Source organism: Fundulus heteroclitus, unplaced genomic scaffold (assembly GCF_011125445.2).
Source record: "Fundulus heteroclitus isolate FHET01 unplaced genomic scaffold, MU-UCD_Fhet_4.1 scaffold_153, whole genome shotgun sequence".
In the NCBI taxonomy this organism is placed as follows: domain Eukaryota; kingdom Metazoa; phylum Chordata; class Actinopteri; order Cyprinodontiformes; family Fundulidae; genus Fundulus; species Fundulus heteroclitus.
The window spans coordinates 228,442-249,610 of NW_023396565.1; the positions used below are offsets into that span (position 1 = coordinate 228,442).

General features: G+C 43.4%; 1 protein-coding gene across 1 annotated transcript in view; it reads right to left on the bottom strand.

The window, feature by feature from the left end:
- Positions 1-21,169, bottom strand: part of LOC118558733 (type-2 ice-structuring protein-like) — an 83,501-nt gene that overhangs the window by 38,731 nt on the left and 23,601 nt on the right. Inside the window, exon 3 of the mRNA XM_036129288.1 lies at positions 21,001-21,067. Within this exon, the coding sequence (XP_035985181.1) occupies positions 21,001-21,061 (61 nt within the window). The 5' untranslated portion in view covers positions 21,062-21,067. The remainder of the gene's footprint in view (positions 1-21,000; positions 21,068-21,169) is intronic.

Below are 21,169 nucleotides of genomic sequence, written 5' to 3' on the forward strand. Positions count from 1 at the left end.
ACCCTGCACTAGAGCCGCAAACACATTAAAAAAAAAAAAAAAAAAAAAAAGGTTTTTTTTTCCGGCGTCGGTCTCATCAGCGTCACGGGTTAGCTTCGGTGTGACTGGTTGAAATAGCACGTCGATAAAGATGACAGACAAGTGGCTTATCCAATCATATGCAAGGAGTTTTGATAAGGCCCAGCCTTCAGTAAAGGCAATGCCTATGGCGGTGTCCCAGATGTATGTGAGTGGAGCTAGGCGGAGCGATACATGCAGCTGGCTGTTGTCAGGTTATCCCTTCATTGGCTTCCTGTTAAATCAAGAATAGAATTTAAAATTCTTCTTCTAATGTATAAAGCCCTTAATAATCAAGCTCAATCATACATCAGAGCTCTGATTACCCCGTATGTTCCTAACAGAGCACTTCGCACTCAGACTGCAGGTCTGCTGGTGGTTCCTAGAGTCTCTAAAAGTAGAATGGGAGGCAGATCCTTTAGCCATCAGGCTCCTCTCCTGTGGAACCAACTCCCAGTTTTGGTCCGTGAGGCAGACACCCTATCTATTTTTAAGACTAATCTTAAAACCTTCCTTTTTGACAAAGCTTATAACTAGAGTGGCTCATGTTACCCTGACCTACCTTTATAGTTATGCTGCTATAGGCTTAGGCTACTGGAGGACATCAGGGTCTACTGAGTTCTACTGTTCTCCAGTTTTGCATTGCACTGCATTGAAATGACTGTTGTCATTTCAGCTTTTAACTTTTTGTTCTCTCTCTTTTTTCTTCATAGTAGGTACACCTGGTCTGGCGTTCTGTTAGCTGTGACATCATCCAGGGAAGACAGATCACCCGCTATTACCATCTAATGTAGAACAGATTACTAGATCAATGTGTGCTTCTGTGCTTTTTTGTCTGTCTTGTTGTGTCTCTGCTCTGTCTTCTGTAACCCCAGTCGGTCGAGGCAGATGACCGTTCATACTGAGCCCGGTTCTGCCGGAGGTCTTCCTTCCCGTTAATGGGGAGTTTTTCTTCCCACTGTCGCTTCATGCTTGCTCAGTATGAGGGATTGCAGCAAAGCCATGTTCAATGCAGATGACTCTCCCTGTAGCTCTACGCTTCTCCAGGAGTGAATGCTGCTTGTCGGGACTTTGAAGCAATCAACTGGTTCCCTTATATAGGAAATTTATGACCAATCTGTATAATATGATTGATTTTGACTTTGTAAAGTGCCTTGAGATGACATGTTTCATGAATTAGCGCTATATAAATAAAATTGAATTGAATTTAATAAAAAAAAAAAACTCTAGACTCCATAACAAGTAATCCAACATGAAACATTAACAGAAAAAATGTGTTTAGTTTACATTAAGACAAGTGAGATGAAACATGGCATTTACAGCAGATTCAATTAAATTTTTTCTGTCGTTAACAAATGTCTCTTTTTGGTTTAATTTTCTAGCTCAGCAATTTTTGATTAGTTGAGAACTGAAACGGCAACTCTATTCTTTTAATATCCTCTGGCAAGTCTGACGTTTATTCCTTCAACTCAGCTAAACTGGCTTTACCAAACTAGATGAAAAAAATCTGCTAAGGATCTCTCGGATTTAACAAATGAAATATTGTTTTAAAGGGATGCAGTTGGGACCAAAATTTGCTTTGAGCCACAAGAACATCAACACCTGCCTGCGCGCTCATAAAGTTAAGCTGTGTTGTCAATTGTCTAACTGTGTTCCCTAAAGACTACATCAGAGCCAGGGGTCCTGAAGTTTAGCGTGAAATTCAGTTTTTCTGGCACTCAAACAGTAGCAGTGACCTCAACGTCCACATCAACCTAAAGGGGTTAATAAATGGGACATTTCCACTCCACTCCGTCCGCTTCAAGAGTTTTTTCCCTACCCGGCTGGGTTGTCTCACCCCTACTCAGAAGGAATATGGTGGTGGTTGAGTGGAGGATTGCTCTTGCATGAGCAGACTGCTCGTCGGTGATTGGTCATGAATGTGGCCAGCAAACCAACCAAAGTTCACCAGTGGAGCAAGGGAGGGGGGGGAGCTGGGATCAACATTAATTTGCTGACTCAATACTACCAAGAGGCCGAAACTGGAATCTACACTGTAAGCTGTGAAGTTGTCTCTAAAGCAGGAGTCACCAACCTTTTTGAAACTGAGAGCTTTGAAAAGGACGAGCAACTGAATACAATATTTTAAATGCAGCTCACTGGAGGGTTGTGGTATTTCTTTGAATAGGCCTGAGGGCATCACCAATGGCCATGGGGGGAGGAGAGAGGGGTTACCTGCAGGAGAGAGAATGCTCCAGCGGTGGTGTGGACCAAAGCCCAGCCTGAGCTTCACACAGATAGCGGATCCTTCTCTCTTGGCAGCTGCTGCGGTGTGGAGTAAACCCCTGGCAGTGTGGAGGCTACTGAACGTCAGAGTAGCAGCGGCTGACAAGACAAGAAGCTGTCACGGTCGCTGTGGAGAATTCTGAACCTTTGCTCTGCCACAGCCGGCGGATGCAATCCAAAGAAACCTCCACCAAATCAGTGCAGCATAGTGTGAATACTCTATATTCAGCCTGTAAAAATAAAAAGCCCTAAATTTCAACTCTGAGAGGCAGCTGGGAACATATCTTCTGCCCTCTGTGCTTCTCTCTCTTACAAACACATCAAAAATTCTCTAGAGCAGGCAGAAAGACACTGTGCTTTAATACAGTAGTTCAGCCTGATCTGTGATCCAGATGTTTATCCCAGTGGATTATTTTATACTTAAAAATTATTGAAGACATTCTTGCTGTCATGATTTGTTTTCTGAACCCGAACACAACCACAACTGAGTAAGTTTATCAGTTTATTAAAGTTTGTGGATAGTGGAGGAAGGAACCAAGAGTCAGTACTGAGCTGAAGCAGGAGGATGGTGAAGGCAGGAACTGGCAAGCAGGACGGAACCAGGGCACGGAGACAGCAGAACCAGAAGCACAGCAGAATGGAGACTTGGAACCAGACTTGACCAGCAGCACGACAGAATGAAGACTTGGAAACCAAAACTTGACCAGCAGCACGGCTAGGTGAATACTTGCAGGGCCGAAGTGAGATCAGAACCACAACAGGCGGGCGGAGATGAAAGGACTTCGTGCTGGATGAGAACTGGATAAGGTAAGGGGAGAATCTGTAGTAGGCAGAAGTGAACAGGAATAGCAGGACGAACCGACAATGAAGGACTGAATACAAGGAGCTTAAATAGTGAGGCTAACGGGTGTGCTGAATGCTGGCTGATTGGTGGCTGACAGGTGTGGATGATTACTGAATGTATGTTTTTGGCTAAAATATTTTTAGTGTCTGACTTCATTGAATAAAGGTGAGGAGAATGCTGACCCTTTCATTTTTCATGATTCTGTGTGTTCAACAGGACACTGGGGATTTATTTAAATCTCTCTGGCAAGTTCTTCTCACCTCAATAACTTTTAGTATTCCAGTTTTTGATAATCCTGTGGGCTTCCTAATTATACAGTCATGGTGTTTGAAATGTACAGTAAAACAGGTTGTTTTCAATGACTTGGAAACTGTGTTTCAATATTATGGTGAAATGATGTAATGTGGGGACTCACTGGGAAAGATAGATTATTGCTTCTCCATGTCTGATTCTGGTTCTGGTTCTGCAGAGCAGGCTGGAGTCAGAAGACCTGAGTGGTCTGGAGGGTTGATGCACTGATAACAAGTCTGTGATGTATTTAGGTGCTAAGCTATTCAATGATTTATAGACTAACATAAGTATTTTAAAGTATATTCTCTGAGATACAGGGAGCCAGTGGAAGGACTTTAGAACTGGGGTTATGTGCTCTACTTTCTTAGTCTTAGTGAGGACACAGGCAGCAGCGTTCTGGATCAGCTGCAGCTGTCTGACCCACTTTTTAGGCTGACCTGTGAAAACACTGTTGCAGTAATCAGTTCTTCTAAAAATGAATGCATGTATTAGTTTTTCCAGATTCAGAGACATTAGTCCTTCAAAGTATTTAAATCCTTAAGGAAAAAAAAAACATCTATTTTTTGCACACTAGATACTATCTCATTTGGTTTGTATTCTTTTTGTGTTTTTCTCCAAAACCTTCCATGTTTCTTCCATGTTTAAACATCATCATCGCTTTGTTCTTTCCTTAACTTCTTCCCAGGCCTTTCTGCCTACTTCAAATTAGTCTTGCATAGTTTACCAAGTCACTTTTTTGTCATAGTCTTGGCACGGATACTTAGCCTTCTCCCCACTCACCTTGCAGCTCCGCCCTAGTCTCATTTTCGCTCATCTGACCCACCTGCTCTCATCACTATATAACCAGCTTTCAGAGCTAAGGAGAGCGACAAATTGTCTCGTGCTTACCCCTTGACTAATCCAGCGTTTTTCCCGTTTGCCTGCCTGTTTACGACCTGTTTTTGCCTTAGGACCTTCGAGCCAGCCTTGCCCCTGTTTTTGCCTTGGCCTGCCTTTCTGGACCCGACCTGCTACGCCCCTGGACCCCGACTTATCTCGACCCCTGCCGGACATTGGACTGCCTATCTCGGATAAACGAACCTGGAATGCACATTGACCAAGCCTTTGGATTTGCCCCTGGGATTCTCATCGGAGCTCTGACCACTCGTTTCCGACCTGGACCGCCTCTGGAACAACGATTCTTGAATGCCCCCTCTAACCTTTACAACGGCTCATCGGCAGCACGAACCAAAACTCCTCTGAGGTTAGTGATCTCGTCCTTTTCGAAAACAAGCTGGACCGTGGAGCAACCCGGATCACTAACCTGTTGTCTCTGCCTCCAGGAGTTCCAGTTCCAGTCACGGACGGCTGCTCCGTTGAGCGTCCGAGTTTCTTTGTGTTAAATAAATCCATGTTCAAACGCCACTAACATTGTTTTGGCTGTCTTCTGGGTCCTCCGTTTACTGAACATAACATTTTTAGATGTTTGAGTACTTATGGCAAGTAGAAAAAAGGATGTGTTGCACTGCGGAGACACACTCCTAGCCTATTCCTTGGCTCCTGTTTGGGCTCCTGCATGTTGAGCCAAATCTTGTGGCTGAGCTGTCAGGGGCTGATACACAGTCCTTGTCTAACTTCTGCTCTAGGGGGGGTCTAGCCAGTGTCTCCCCTTCAACTGAATAAACCTGAAAATTTGGCCAAATTCATCCCAGCCACAATATATCTTCTGTGTCCTGTGACTTTTACTCAATATTATAATGGGACTCCCTAGTAAAGTTGCCATTAAATCAGTATCCCCACACACGTTATGTTTTAGTGACCATTCTAAACATTGCTGCTTGTTCCTTGATAATACATTTTTTTATTTCCCAAACAAAGGACAGTGTTATTTAGGTGACTAAATTTATTCTTGACTGTTTTTTAATCAATTGTTATTGCTTCACATTAGTAACTGGCATTTTTCACTGTAATTTCCCCCATCTTTACTTTGAGCCTGAATAGTCCAAGGTCACTGTGATTCATGTATCATATTCCTGCTAGTTGGTAGGACTCTACGCTTACTAACATGTCGTCAGTAAAATAATGCGTCACCACTTGGGTGTTATCTGATGACCTTGTGTCCCAGCCTTGTGCCCCAGACTGTCTAGGTGTGCATGTCCCTCCCAGGACATTCCACTCATTCATCCCATTTTTACATTCTACTCATACGCCGCATTTCTAATAGTACAGAGAGAACCACAACAGGTTAAGGATCTTTCCAAGAAATGAAGATGGATGCATATTTGCAAACAGCAATCACTACATGCAGATGGAAAATGGAGAACAGATTAGCAGATCATGGGTTGACTACAGTGAAAAGACTTACTGTAATTTGTTTTTATTGCTGCTTTTTTTGGAAACAGAGTAAGGCGCAATCAGCTGAGTGAGAATGAGCTTAATGATTAGAAAATCTTTCAGCCCTCCTGAGACAGCATGAAAAGTTAGCTGAGCACATTGCACATATGGATACTTGCCGCAACCTATCACAGAAACTCCAGACACACATGGCTATAGATCAGGTGAATCAAAATCTGGGCCAATCACTGAAAAGAGGGGTGTTCAATTCCCCCCGAGTCAGCACAGTTAGATCCTGGTCTTCAGGAGAGCCACAGGAATTGAGCTGGCCCTGAAAAAAAAAGTGCTCTTGAAACACTCATAAGTGAGCGGAGCCGTCCGCTAGGGGGCCATTACGAGCCAGTGGAACTGGGCCTAAGGACAAAAGGGAGAGAGATTCAAAGACAGAAAAAGACAGGAAGAGAATACGTAGAAAGGAGAAAAAGGAGAAGAAAACAATGCATAAAAGGGAAAGAGCCAACATGATCAAGGGACATACAACACTCAACCAAACTTTCACATCAATGTAGACCATGACAGAGATTCTGAATTTGTGTATTCAGCACTGGTGACCCACACAGTGATAGGGATGGAAGGAAAACATCCCCCTCTCTTTGCTGTGTTTTGATTTACAACCACTAAGAGCATTGACTCCTGTGCATGGCCTAACACCTAACTGTTATCCACAGAGCAGGGAAAGAGATTCTTGTTTGATGGCTTTTTGGGAATCCAGACAAAAAATCTAATTTGAAAATTCCAAGGGAGTTGGTTAATTCCTGAAATCTTAGTACTGGAAACAACATCTAAGAGAAATGGAGAAAAGTACGCTGTGGAAAGGAAGTCCAGGGTCAGAGGTCAGCCCCCAGTCTGCTATGTTTGTGCTCACCAGTGCAAAGGGCCGAGAGGAACCAACATATGACGTAATAGACTGGCTTGGATCCATCCCTGCAACATAAAGTGACTCTGCAAGTACCAGAGGTAATTCACGTTGGGAAGTAGAGCAGCAGGCTGGAATTAGAAGGCTGACTACAGCCTGATTCCACGAGGGCCATGGAAGTAAATGCCATACCAGGGGAAGAGGAAAAGAAAACCAATAAGGTCTGCCAACAGCAGGACACTAGCTACTGGCTTCATGATGTTAAAGAATTTTCTTTCCTTTACTCAAGATGATATCATATGTATTAGTTCCCTCCTCATATGTTAATCATTATTATTAACTCAGATATAAATATGCTTAGAGCTGGTTTTCAAATAGCTTTTTAGCCTTTTTTATCTCTGCTTTTTAGAAGCATCCACGGACGAAGCTTTTGAAATGTCTGTTTTTATTAGCCTTCCTGATTTTTATATATATGCAGGGCAGTCAAACATTTTACAGTAGCAGGCCACACACTATCAGGTAGGAGGGTGCACTTAGGCCGGTGCCCGAGCCCCAGAGGGGAGAATTTTGAAAAATAGTCTCCCTGATGTATTTTGGAAGCTTTCAAGACAGGTGATTATTTAAAGAATAGAGCCAGAGTGCATGTTTTAAATTGAATAAAAAGCAAAAAAAGTGAATGATCAATTCTTCAAAAACAACCTTTGTTTTTTTATTATTATTCTTAAAACACCTTTTTCACACGTTATCATCATGTTTTAACAAGGTTTTGAACACATTTGCATAAAATGAGTTGAATTTGAATCACTAGCACCATATAAAACAGATCAGATTAGGTGAATATATGACAATTTACTAACTTCTGAGCACGCAGTGAGACAACACGCACACGCTCAGTTCCTTCTCTGCTTGCGCGCTAGACCTGCTCTTTCCATGCTCAACACCAGCTGTGCTGTGCGCTTGCTTGGCTGTTTCTCCGCGAGCGTTGCGCGAAAAGAGTTTGTCAGAGTTGAGCTCGGATTGGTTCCTCCGCGCCAGACCCGGCTGTAGAAACAAATTACAGGGGGGGCATTCCATCTTTTTAAGGGGGCACACTTAAAAAAAAATAAAAAATAAAAAAATATATATATATATATGCTTCAGGCTGAACAGTGACTCTGTGACTACTGTAACGAACAAACAAATAGCAATAGTGTAGTTGGTGTTTTTGGCAAATTAGGTAGGTTTCCATCCAATTAGGCTTTTGAACAAAAAAATAGCTTATGGACAGATTGTAAAAGATCTCAGAAGCTTTTCATAACATTTGTTGGGCTGTTAGGAAGAATTACTAACAAAATAATCACGCAATGGATTTGTTTGTAATTTTGTAATCGTTTGTAAAGTAAAATTTTTGACTCAAAGCAGCAGATTTGTGCAGTTGTACTCGTTGATTTGTATTTGTGTTAAGGAAAAAAAATATCAAAAATGTTTTTTTTTTTAAGATTTTAATACACGTGTATGAATTTGTTTTGCACCATTTATTTTAGATCAACTGTAGCAGAACTGAATGACAGACATTTATGATGTGCAACTCACGGAACACAATTTGTGTACTTGTACTCAAGAATTTGAAGGGGTGTGACTTTATTTTGTACTTGTGACAGATTTAAAAAAAAATCTACAATTACAAAACACCAAAGTTACAATGCACAAATGGTTTTGCAACAATAGTTCTGGACCATTTGGAGCAAAACTGAGAATGTAAGAGGTTTTTGATGTGCAACTCACAGAACACAATTTCTGTACTTGTACTTTTGTACTTTTGTACTTAATTTGAACAGGTGTAAAAAAAATTGTACTTGTAATTTTTTTTTTATTCTACAAATACAAAACTTGCAAAAATGGTATTGGAACAGGAATACCTTCATATTAATGTCAGGTTTCAGAGTTCATCTGTGGATGACTACAAGTCTACTGGTGGTTCCCAGAGTCTCTAAAAGTAGAATGGAAGAAAGATCCTTAAGTTATCAGGCTTTTCTTACTAAGCTTATAGTTCGAGTGACTTAGGTAACTCTGAGCTACCTCTGTTAATCTTTGAAAAGTGTCCTGTCAGAAACAGAATCATATGGAATAATTTCCCTTTGGGTTTTGCATTCTGGGATGCAGACTGAAAAATGCTAGGTAACTTTTTGTTAAATTATTTATATGTTTATCTACAGTTGGTTTCTTTCCATTTTGGTGTGAAGTTAAGAAAATATTAATTCAGAGCTGTCATTTAGTGTTTGTTCATATGATGGTTTTCCAAACCACTAAATCCATCATTATTAAGGTCTACATGGTGTGGCATCTGAGTGTGCATATTTAATACATGTATCAAGCTCTTGCAAAAGTGTCATACTTGAAGTTTCAGTAATTTTTTGCAAGCATTCAAAAAATGTTAACCTGCAAAGTCAAGCAGCCAGTTTGAAGCTAACTGTATATCATTAATAATTTAATGATTTGTTAATTTGAATAATTATGTTTTAGGGTTATTGAATTTAAGCCTTTACTTAAAAAAAATTCCTCTTGAACAAGACACACACCCATTACAGATCTATGGATAATCAATGTATTTAGAAAATGCTGGAAAAAGTTAGTGTTAGCAGTTACAGCACATTGACCTGTTTAAAGAGTTGAAGGCAGTTTCAGAGTTCAATTCAATTCAATTTTATTTTTATATCCGTCCGTCCATCTTCTTCCGATTATCCGGGATCGGGTCGCGGGGGTAGCAGCTTCAGTAGGGAGGCCCAGACGTCCCTCTCCCCAGCCACTTGGGCCAGCTCCTCAGGAGGAATCCCAAGGCGTTCCCAGGCCAGCCGGGAGACATAGTCCCTCCAGCGTGTCCTGGGTCTTCCCCTGGGCCTCCTCCCGGTGGGACGTGCCCGGAACACCTCACCAGGGAGGCGTCCAGGAGGCATCCTGACCAGATGCCAGAGCCACCTCAACTGGCTCCTCTCGACGTGGAGGAGCAGCGGCTCTACTCTGAGTCCTCCCCGGATGACTGAGCTCCTCACCCTATCTCTAAGGGAGAGCCCAGACACACTACGGAGAAAACTCATTTCAGCCGCTTGTATCCGGGATCTCGTTCTTTCGGTCACGACCCAAAGCTCGTGACCATAGATGAGGGTAGGAACGTAGATCGACTGGTAAATCGAGAGCTTTGCCTTTTGGCTCAGCTCTCTCTTCACCACAACGGATCGGTACAGCGCCTGCTTCACAGCAGACGCTGCACCAATCCGCCTGTCGATCTCCCGCTCCATCCTCCCCTCATTCGTGAACAAGATCCCAAGATACTTGAACTCCTCCACTAGGGGCAGCACATCCTCCCCAACCCGGAGAAGGCACTCTACCCTTTTCCGGTTCAAGACCATGGTCTCGGATTTGGAGGCACTGATTTTCATCCCGGCCGCTTCGCACTCGGCTGCGAACCGCTCCAGTGAGAGCTGTAGATCACCCCCTGATGAAGCCAATAGGACCACGTCGTCCGCGAATAGCAGAGACACAATCCTAAGGCCACCAAAACGGATCCCCTCAACACCTTGGCTGCGCCTAGAAATTCTGTCCATAAAAGTTATGAACAGAATCGGTGACAAAGGGCAGCCTTGGCGGAGTCCAACTCTCACCGGAAACGAGTCCGACTTACTGCCGGCAATGCGGACCAAACTCTGACACCGGTCGTACAGAGACCTGACAGCCCTTATTAAAGGGCCCGGTACTCCATACTCCCAGAGTACCCCCCACAGGATCCCTCGGGGGACACGGTCGAATGCCTTCTCCAGATCCACAAAGCACATGTAGACTGGTTGGGCAAACTCCCATGCCCCTTCCAGAATCCTGCTGAGGGTATAGAGCTGATCCAGTGTTCCACGGCCAGGACGAAAACCACACTGCTCTTCCTGAATCCGAGATTCGACTATCCGACGGACCCTCCTTTCCAGAACCCCTGAATAGACCTTACCAGGGAGGCTTAAGAGTGTGATTCCCCTGTAGTTGGAACACACTCTCCGGTCCCCCTTTTTAAATAGGGGGACCACCACCCCAGTCTGCCAATCCAGGGGAACTGCCCCCGATGTCCACGCAATGCTGCAGAGCCGCATTAACCAACACAGCCCCACAACATCCAGAGCCTTAAGGTACTCTGGGCGAATCTCATCCACCCCCGGCGCCTTGCCACCGAGGAGCTTTTTAACAACCTCGGCAACCTCAGCACCAGAGATGGGAGAACCCGACTCAGAGTCCTCAGGCTCTGCTTCCGCAATGGAAGACGTGTTGGTGGGATTAAGGAGGTCTTCGAAGTATTCCGCCCACGGAAACACAACGTCCCGAGACGAGGTCAGCAGCACACCACCCCCACTGTAAACAGTGTTGGTACTGCACTGCTTCCCCCTCCTGAGACGCCGGATAGTGGACCAGAATCGCTTCGAAGCCGTACGGAAGTCTTTCTCCATGGCCTCTCCGAACTCTTCCAACGCCCGAGTTTTTGCCTCGGCGACCAGCCGAGCCGCCTGCCGCTTCGACTGCCGGTACACATCAGCTGCTTCCGGAGTCCCACAGGCCAAAAAAGCTCGATAGGACTTGACGGCTTCCCTCACCGCTGGTGTCCACCAGCGGGTTCGAGGGTTGCCGCCGCAACATGCACCGACAACCTTGCGGCCACAGCTCCGACTAGCCGCCTTAACAATAGAGGCGCGGAACATGGTCCATTCAGACTCATTGTCCCCCGCCTCCCTCGGGATGTGTTTAAAGTTCTCCCGGAGGTGGGAGTTAAAGCTCCGCCTCACAGGGGACTCCGCCAGACGTTCCCAGCAAACCCTCACAGTACGTTTGGGCCTGCCCGGTCGGACCGGCTTCCTCCCCCGCCATCGGAGCCAACTCACCACCAGGTAGTGGTCGGTGGAGAGCTCCGCCCCTCCCTTCACCCGAGTGTCCAAGACATGCGGCCGCAGATCAGATGAAACGACAACAAAGTCGATCATTGAACTGCGACCTAGGGTGTCCTGGTGCCAAGAGCACATATGGACACCCTTATGCTTGAACATGGTGTTTGTGATGGACAATCCATGACGAGCACAGAAGTCCAACAACAAAACACCACTCAAGTTCAGATCAGGTGGGCCATTCCTCCCAACCACGCCCCTCCAGGTCCCACTGTCATTGCCCACGTGAGCGTTGAAGTCCCCAAGCAAAACGAGGGAGTCCCCAGGAGGGGCACTCTCCAGTACACCTTCCAAGGACTCCAAAAAGGGTGGGTAATCTGAACTGCTGTTTGGTGCATAAGCGCAAACAACAGTCAGAACCCATCCCCCCACACGAATGCGGAGGGAGGCCACCCTCTCGTTCACCGGGGAAAACCCCAACGTGCAGGCACCGAGATGGGGGGCAACAAGTATGCCAACCCCAGCTCGGCGCCTCTCACCATGGGCAACCCCAGAGTGGAAGAATGTCCAGCCCCTCTCAAGGAGACTGGTTCCGGAGCCAGAGCGGTGCGTCGAGGTGAGTCCGACTATCTCTAGTCGGAACCTCTCAACCTCGCGCACAAGCTCAGGCTCCTTCCCCACCAGAGAGGTGACATTCCACGTCCCAAGAGCCAGCTTCTGCAGCCGAGGATCGGAACGCCAAGGTCCCCGCCCTCTACTGCTACCCGTTACACAATGCACCCGACCCCTTTGGCCCCTCCGACAGGTGGTGAGCCCGTCGGAAGGGGGACCCATGTCACCTCTTCGGGCTGAGCCCGGCCGGGCTCCATGGGCAAAAGCCCGGCCACCAGACGCTCGCCAACGTGCCCCACCTCCAGGCCTGGCTCCAGAGTGGGGCCCCGGTGACCCGCGTCCGGGCGAGGGAACACGAGGTCCAACAATCGTACTCATCATAAGGGCGTTTTGGGCTGCGCTTTGTCTGGTCCCTCACCTAGGACCTGTCTGCCTTGGGTGACCCTACTAGGGGCTTAAAGCCCCTGACAGCATAGCTCCTAGGATCATTGGGACACTCAAACCCCTCCACCCCGGTAAGGTGGCAGCCCAGGGAGGGGTTATTTTTATATTTTATTTTCAATTCATGAAACATGTCATCTCAAGGCACATCTCAAGTTCAATCATATATACAGATTGGGTCATATTCTACAGATTGGTCAAAAAATAATAATTCCTATATAAGGAAACCAGTTGATTGCATCAAAGTCCCGACAAGCAGCATTCACTCCTGGAGAAGCGTAGAGCCACAGGGAGAGTTGTCTGCATTGTACATGGCTTTGCAGCAATCCCTCATACTGAGCAAGCATGAAGCAACAGTGGGAAGAAAAACTCCCCATTAACGGGAAGAAAAACCTCCAGCAGAACCAGGTTCAGTGTGAACGGTCATCTGCCTCGACCGACTGGGGGTTACAGAAGACAGAGCAGAGACACAACAAGAGAGACAAAAAGGCACAGAAGCACGCATTGATCCAGGAATCTGTTCTACATTGGATGGTAATAGCGTTCATCTGTGGAACCAACTCCCAGTTTTGGTCCGTGAGGCAGACACCCTGTCTACTTTTAAGACTAATCTTAAAACTTTCCTTTTTGACAAAGCTTATAGTTAGAGTGGCTCATGTTACACTGAGCTATCTCTATAGTTATGCTGCCATAGGCTGTAACGCCAGTTCGGGTCGTGACAGACTGCATTTTGCATGATGCAAGGTGGTCAAAATGGCCACCGACCATAGTACCGAGATAACGTTACTACGGAAAGGTATAAAACCCGATCGCACACGGTGATCTTTTTTCTTACTTGCCGCCCCGGCAGATTGGGAAGACACCACAGCTTTTTCACTCCGTGGGTTTCCACCCCACGCACCACATGCTTGATTCTCTCGCTGGAAAGAGGATTTTCAGAGCACAACCATACCTGTGTTGAACAGGAGGTTGACTTAAAAAGTACTTTTGAACACCCTCTGATCAACGAGGTGACTGAGAGCCGTTTATCTCCCAGTGATCGTAAAGGGACCACGCTTTCGTTTTGGCCGAACAAAGCGTCTGAAAAGCCCAGAAGGAGAGAGAGACGAAGGGACTTTTCCTCCCGTTCCCCTGCTGTCCGACGCACGTTCACCGAACGGAACCAGATCTGCGGATTCAGAGAGCCCCCGGACCCCAGCCGGGACAACGTCAGAGTAAAGAAAGATTCCCCTTTTTTTTATTTCTCTTTCACCCTTAAATTGATTTAGGTGTACCTGGGCAGATTTAGGGTTTAGTTTAATGCTTGTTTACTCCAAGACGGAGTTTGTTTGCTTTGCACACATGTGTTTTTTATTGAATTTATTTTTTATTCATTTAAAGTTATTTATTGTCTTAAGTTACATTTTTGATGTAGCATGGCCATAGCTGCATGTTCATTAGATGGTTTTGGAAGTTTATAAAAGCCATACATTTACACTAAGTACAAGTAACCTGAATCAGTTACACACAAAAAGTACATCTAAAGATGTAAAGTCACTGACAGAAATAGTAACTTTATAGATTTAAAATATGTTTTGAAAAGAAGGGCCAAATTTTTTTTATTATGTATATCTACATACTGTATATCTCTATTTCTCTCTATCTGGAGTGTTACCAAGACACACACACACACACACACACACACTTCCAGTACTTTAAACCCAATTTGATTCTCCCTACAGCAGAAAAAAATATCCTTTTTGAAATCCTTCCTGTTCCAAGGAAGAACATCCCTGAAGAATGGAAAGAAATATGGAGAATGGCATCAGAGTGGATCATGTCAAGAACAAGAACAATAACAAGGACAAAAGTGAAAAGGATGGTGGGAAGAAGGAAGGGAGAAAGGAAGTAATAAAGGATGGGTAAAGACAATAGATTGGGTCCAGTATGGAAGAAGAAATGATGTAGGGAAAGGAGGTAAGAAAGAAAAACGAAAGAAACAACAGAATGGGTCTAGGAAGGAAAAAGGAAGGGAAATGGTGGAATGGATGGTGTGAAGAAAAGGAGAAGCGGGGAAGGGAGGGAGGACAAATACATAATGTCTACATTGACCGCAGGTCTTTTTGAAAGAAAGCAGAAAAGGTTTCAGGGGTGAACCATCATCCAACCCCATGGGAACCTTCTGAATGAAGGTGAAGGTGCCAACAAGCTTTTTTGGGTAGTCCAGATGTAAAGCATTAACCTCCCCCAAACAGTAACACCTTTGCATCCGCAAACGTGGTAATGTCCCTCATGAGAAATTCATCTCCAATCTCAATAGCTGTGGATACAGGACTGAAGTAGAGATGCACTTCTTCCTCTTAACTCCATGACAGTACCAATGGGTGTGGTCCCGATGTCCGGCCGCTCTGATTCCACACTCTGCAAAATGCAAAAGTACACAGTAACTATTTATGAATACTTATACAGCTGCCCTTTCAACAAGTAAGTATACAGCAAAGTATTACAAAATAACAAGTTAACTACCTCTACTACCCCTCTCACCCTTCAATCATCCCGCACTCTAGATGCAAATAACATTAGTTCTGTAGGGTGTAACTAGTCGGTTATATGTTAGCATTGCTCTTTATTGAATGGCCGATGGTCCCGCATATGAACAGGGTCCACTGACGTCTTCACAGCCAATAGATGCACATTTCTCCGATTCCATGGGAGTCTTTAGTGCACCAGAAATTGGGGCAATTTACAAAACACAGATAAATGTATAAAAGGCAGGAAAAATATGTTGTTACTCTGAGCTCTCTCTCTCCTGGCAGGAATGTGAGTTTACCTGCATGTGAATACAGCTGACTCAGCTCGATTCAGCTTAGAAGAAGAAAAACTAAAGACACCTGCACACTTAATGGTAGTGCACACAGAGTTCACAGCTGGACTCTGCATGGACATTTTAAACTGTGGGCAACTGTGAATTGATGAGTTGAGTAGTCGTCTGGCAATCACAAGGTTGTAGGTTTGATTCCAGCTTCTGTTTGCAAAGGGTCGATGTGCCCCTGGGCAAGGCACTTAACCCCAAGTTCCCTACCGAGCTGCGTTTAGTGTAATAAGTAATGTAATATCATCTTTATTGTCATTGAAACATACATTACAACAAAATTTGTTCTCTGCTTTTAACCCATTACCCTTGGGAGCAGTGGGCTGCCATGTGCGGCACCCGGGGAGCAATCTGTGATTAAGGGACTTGCTCAGGGACCCAGAGTGAAGGCGCTGGGGGATCGAACCGGGTACTTGCATCCTTCTCTGAATGCAAGCGCACTGCTCTAACCACTAGGCCAACACTCCCGTATAAATGCGTGTGCATTAGTGAGTCCCATTGGATGAATATATCTATAGTGTAAAGCGCTCTGGGTGGTCAACTATATAAGTTCATTCCATTTGCCATTTATATTTCCCAGAACAGCGCCCACCAGCTGAGAGGCGGATGCCGGACTGCTTGAGACTGGCTTGGAGTGGCAGAGGCCACAATGGCTGCTCTGGGAGCAGCTCCATGTGAAGACTCCTCCCCGCTGAGCAGTTTACAATGCAATCGCTTGTAAAACTGAGCTAAGCATCTTATTATGAAGGAGCCTAAAGAGAGAAATGGCTTGGGATGCGATCTGCCACTATTTAGTAAGGCTAATTTTTTGAAAAGTAACCGCGAATACATCTGTGTGTATTCATGCAGCGAAGCGTAGCAGGTGACCCCTCTTACAGCACCAAAGCACTTCAAAATATGTCCAACAGTAAAAGGTGATTAATGATGAGGTCTTTTAGAAAAATATACTAAGACTTACTGTACATTCCAAGTCTTGTGTCCTGTTCCTGCGAGTATACTTGAGAGACAACTAAGCTACACAGTGCATTTCATGTTGATATCGTGCACATCCTGGCTGGATAAAGAAAGACATATGAGAAAAAGAACAGGGACCCTCTGCTGGCAAAATATCACTTAATCTACTAAATGGATGAAAGTGAAGGATTGTGGGATGCTGTCTGTAGGACCTGGACTGAATTTATGCAGTACGAGTCCAAAGAAGAGCCTGATGCATCTACACTGATCCCACCAAACCGGGCAATACACTGTTTGCCCCTCTCTCATCACTTCAGAAACATCAAATCAAAAAAACTCAATCAAAAAAAAAAAAAAAATCAAAGAAACTGCTTCTTTGCAAGTGCTATAAGTGCTATCATCCCCTGATGGACGACAGCGGTCCATATAGATCTTTAACGCTATTTTGTTACCTTCTATATAATTTGTTAAAAAAACACTGTAATCTTTGTTCAATGCATTTTTAAAGTAAGTACTCCCAGCCAGTGTCTCATAGAAGTTTGATGACAGTAACATGCAGTGACAATGAAGCATCTTTGTGTCTTAAATTGAATATAGGAAAGATGGTGGTAGTAAATGCTGACGAACCTGGGAGCCAGCTGTTCCATGTGGATAAAATTTAGATATGGGACTTGAACTTTTTTTCCCACTTATCTCAGTTTCATAATACTGTAGGATGTCCCGCAGTGCTCCTACCACTCTTCGAGTAGGAGCTGCCTTCCTACTGTAAAGTTCTATAATCTGTAGAATGTGCCGAACCATTTCTGCAAAAAACTGGTCCCTTAAATTTACGCTGGCGATGCAGTCGAACTGAACACAGATCTACAAAAAAAATTTAAAAAAATACGAACACAAAGTATGTGAAAGACTGAGTAAAATACCACAGGGAAACACATCATGGTCATATCTGATTGGTGCACCATCCTATTAAAATGAACAGCCATTACAATTAAGATAGATGAAAAAATGAGCAGAAAACACTGTTTTATCGCTATTATTATTTTTACCTGTGACTGGATCTAAAGGGCGGGCCATCTCTCCAGAAAGTCCTTCACCAATTGCTGTCCCTGAACAATTTCCTGGCAACGAAGTGCGAAGGTTGTATGCATGAGTTTCTCTATTGAGGTTATTATAACATGTATATGCATCAGTCCTGATTGATAACTGCATTATCTGGCTCAATAAAAACACATTCAAAAGCAATCACCTAAATTCCTGGAAAAAAATTTGATTTAATGGATACATTCTACAAGAGTGATTTATCTTAATCATTACCTTATTTGCCAAGGACGCCTTGTATGGGTACCAACTTCAGCCTACAGGAAAGAAAATTAATTATTAATCAGTATGTCTGGTTTTCTGAAGGAAACTACTCATTTGGTTTATCAGGCATGATCTGGAAACATGGAAAGAAATAAACTGAACAGCTTAACATTTGTCCTCTCAAATTACACAAAACCAAGCACAATTATTAGAATGATAATATAGCGACTTGTGAGTGCCGACCTTAAAGGCAAAAGGAACGCGTCATAGTTCCCTCCCTTATCAGACACCATCTTCCTCCAGCTAGGGGAACGGCTCGGCCATATCGTACCAGTTTAATTTCAAACCAAATGTTGACTTTACTAAACAGAAACATATTTAAAAGGAATAAAAATATCATCCACTATTTTTTTTATGATAATTGCACTCCATGTAACACCTCCTAGGGCAAGGAGGTGTTGCATGGACCGCGTGTATCTGTGTGTTACTCTGAATGTGTAAAATAAAGTGCTGACAAACAGCAAAACCGACTTCGTTGTGGCATTTATACAACTGAACAACATACAGATGTGTTTGGGAAAACTCAACCATCATACTCACACGTTTTCGTGACTTCAGCAACCGCTCGCTTCCCGACCGCCGTGTTTGTTTGAATTTTCCTTGGTGGTTCCTGCCGATGTTGTGACGCTGTCACGTCATTACGTTGCACACCTCAGCGCATTTAAAGCTTTTGAGTAAGGCAATGATGATCACTCAGTTAAAGTAGCGTGAAATTATAACTGCATTCCTCGTTCATAACGCTTAGTAACTTAAAGTTGGGTTGACTTGATAGTGGATTTTGATTGTTTTCTTCACAATTCTTTTGAGTCAGTAGTAATGTTCGGGTTTACAGTGTACCGCACGTCACTGAATAGAGATGTTCATTGGTAACTTATTAATTGATCAACTATTGAATAAATGTGTTCTGTTTATTATTTGTACTGCCTTCAATGGCACACAATTTTATATTTTAGCTACTTGTTGGCATTGTATTTATTTTTATTAAGTCGTTTTCTTTATTTCTGTATGTGTTCTGAATTATGGCAGGATTGGTCCTCCATATGATACCTTATCTGGATACATACTTGGACCTCCTTCTTCCTTTCCCTGACTAGTATTACACGTCAGAACAGTGAACCCTTCAATTCATCCAATGTTGTATACCCATCTTCAACCACAGCTCTGGTCCTCACCTCTCCTCTCTCTTTCACAGACACATCCTTGAGCAAATGAGATACCAGGGGTGATATACCTTATCCCCAGAACTTCAGTTTCATGCCTTTCCTCCTATTTCACAGAGTTTAACTGCAAAACAGTTAAACATCTAGTAGTTTTAAAACAGGCTTTTGAAACTACTAGATAGTTTCTAATAGTTTAAAAGATGAACTAAAAGGAGATATTGTGATTTTTTTTCTTTTCTTTTTTGGTTTCTGAAAGGGATAAAAAAATATTAAGTCAGTGGTGTTTACTCACGCAGGTGCATAATAGTACTGTAAATGTTTTGTTTGTGTAAAAAGGTGAGATAAAAATATAGATAAAAATTCATAAATCACAGGTGGGAAATGAACTACACACAATCATTTTTATGCTTCAAAGGTTTATTTTTGCAAAGCCAAAGAAAACAAGAAAGTTTGTCTTAAATGATAATTTTTATACCCAGTCTGCTCTAATTAGAAAGAAGAAAACCACCTGCTGTTTATTTGTGGCTGTATTCACTGGGTACCATCAATGAGAAATTATATTAAGTCAAAGAAGCAGAAAGAGCTTTTAGGATAGCAATGAAGCTGTAAAAAGGCAGGTTAACAGAAACATGTAACAATGATCTTCGACCAGATTCTGTTTTAAGCATCTTTGTGAACCTCAGACTGATCAGACTTTCTTGGCACAGACAGAAGGAAGACAGACGGAACAGGTCTGGTCATCCCAGCACTTTCCACCTTTGATCAAGAGAAGAAATCAGTCAACATCACAGAAACAAAACCCTGAAGGGTTCTACACACTATCATAATTATGGGAAAGGTTGATATACTGAAACATTTTATGTCCCCCCAAAAATCAATATATGCCCATGAGTTTAATCTAGTAAATGTATGTGTATAGTATCTAAAACGTTTACTTAAAAACTAAACCAATAAAAAAAACATAGTCATGTGTGATGTTTTTTACCTGAATAGTTCATCTGCAAACAGTGCTGATTGTTTCTCCAATTATTAGGCTCTCCTCGACACCAGTTTGTATAGTGCAGAGGGCTTCCATCGCTCCACAACCAAACGCTCGTCTGAAAGAAAGAATTCAGTAGATGACGTGTTTCATCAAATGTTTCCCAAAATACTTAATATATAAATTTTACTGGTTAAAATACCTTCTGTGCGTTAGAGCCTCCAATCCAGGTTCTTCCACACCGGCGAGTTGCCCTTCTTATCAGAGACTGAACCTGACGGTACTCGCTCCTGTCATGAACTGATGCAAGGTTTGCTCCCATGGACAGACAGTTTTTCTACAGACAAATATAGCATAATGTGGAGAATTAGTAGCTGGGTGTTGTTAATAAAGAACTTGGAAACAAGAGAGAGTGAAAGAAAATGAAATCACAATCACCTCAGCTGTAGTCCAAGACATGGGTCTGGAAACATAGCGAAAGCAGCGATTCTTGATTGGAGACCAGCCGGGAGGGCAACAAGATCTCTGGACCAAGTCAACTTCTTCTGATGACAAACAGATAAAGATTATTGCTTAAAGAAAATTTATGTTCCATTATTCTTGTATTGACTTTATTTTGTGACAGGTTATGACATTCTGTCACAAAATAAAATCTAATGTATTAAAAGAGATTACATCGTAATAATAATAATACAGTTAAATTAGTTAGTCACAATCAATAATAAGACAACTTCATTTGTTTTGTTGGTCTCTCAGTTAAAGCAAAGAACCCAGAGACACAGTAGTTTGCATGTCGTTTGCAAGCATCAGAGAATACATTTTAAGATAAATCTACTGCATAATCTGAAGATGACACAAGGAGACATAAATGTTCTATTTACTATGGATTAGTTAGGGTTCCTAATCCTCACTCTGAGGAAATAAAACAATGACAGAAAAGACCCACTGACCTGGTTCAGTGGAGCCATCATCTGGTTCAGCTGTGGACATCATAAACAGGAGTTAGTGAGATTATTTGTGTCTTAGTCTCGCTACATGAGATGAATACTTCAGAAATGCTCACGGTCAGCTCTGGTCTGAGCCATCACAGAGAAAACCAGGACACACACAGCCAGCAGCTTCATGATGAGGTGATGAGATGATGCAGATCTGAAATACTGAAATCAAGTCAAAATAAAGCAAACATGTTAAGAACATTCAATCTCATAATGGAATGAAAAAGATCAGCAGAA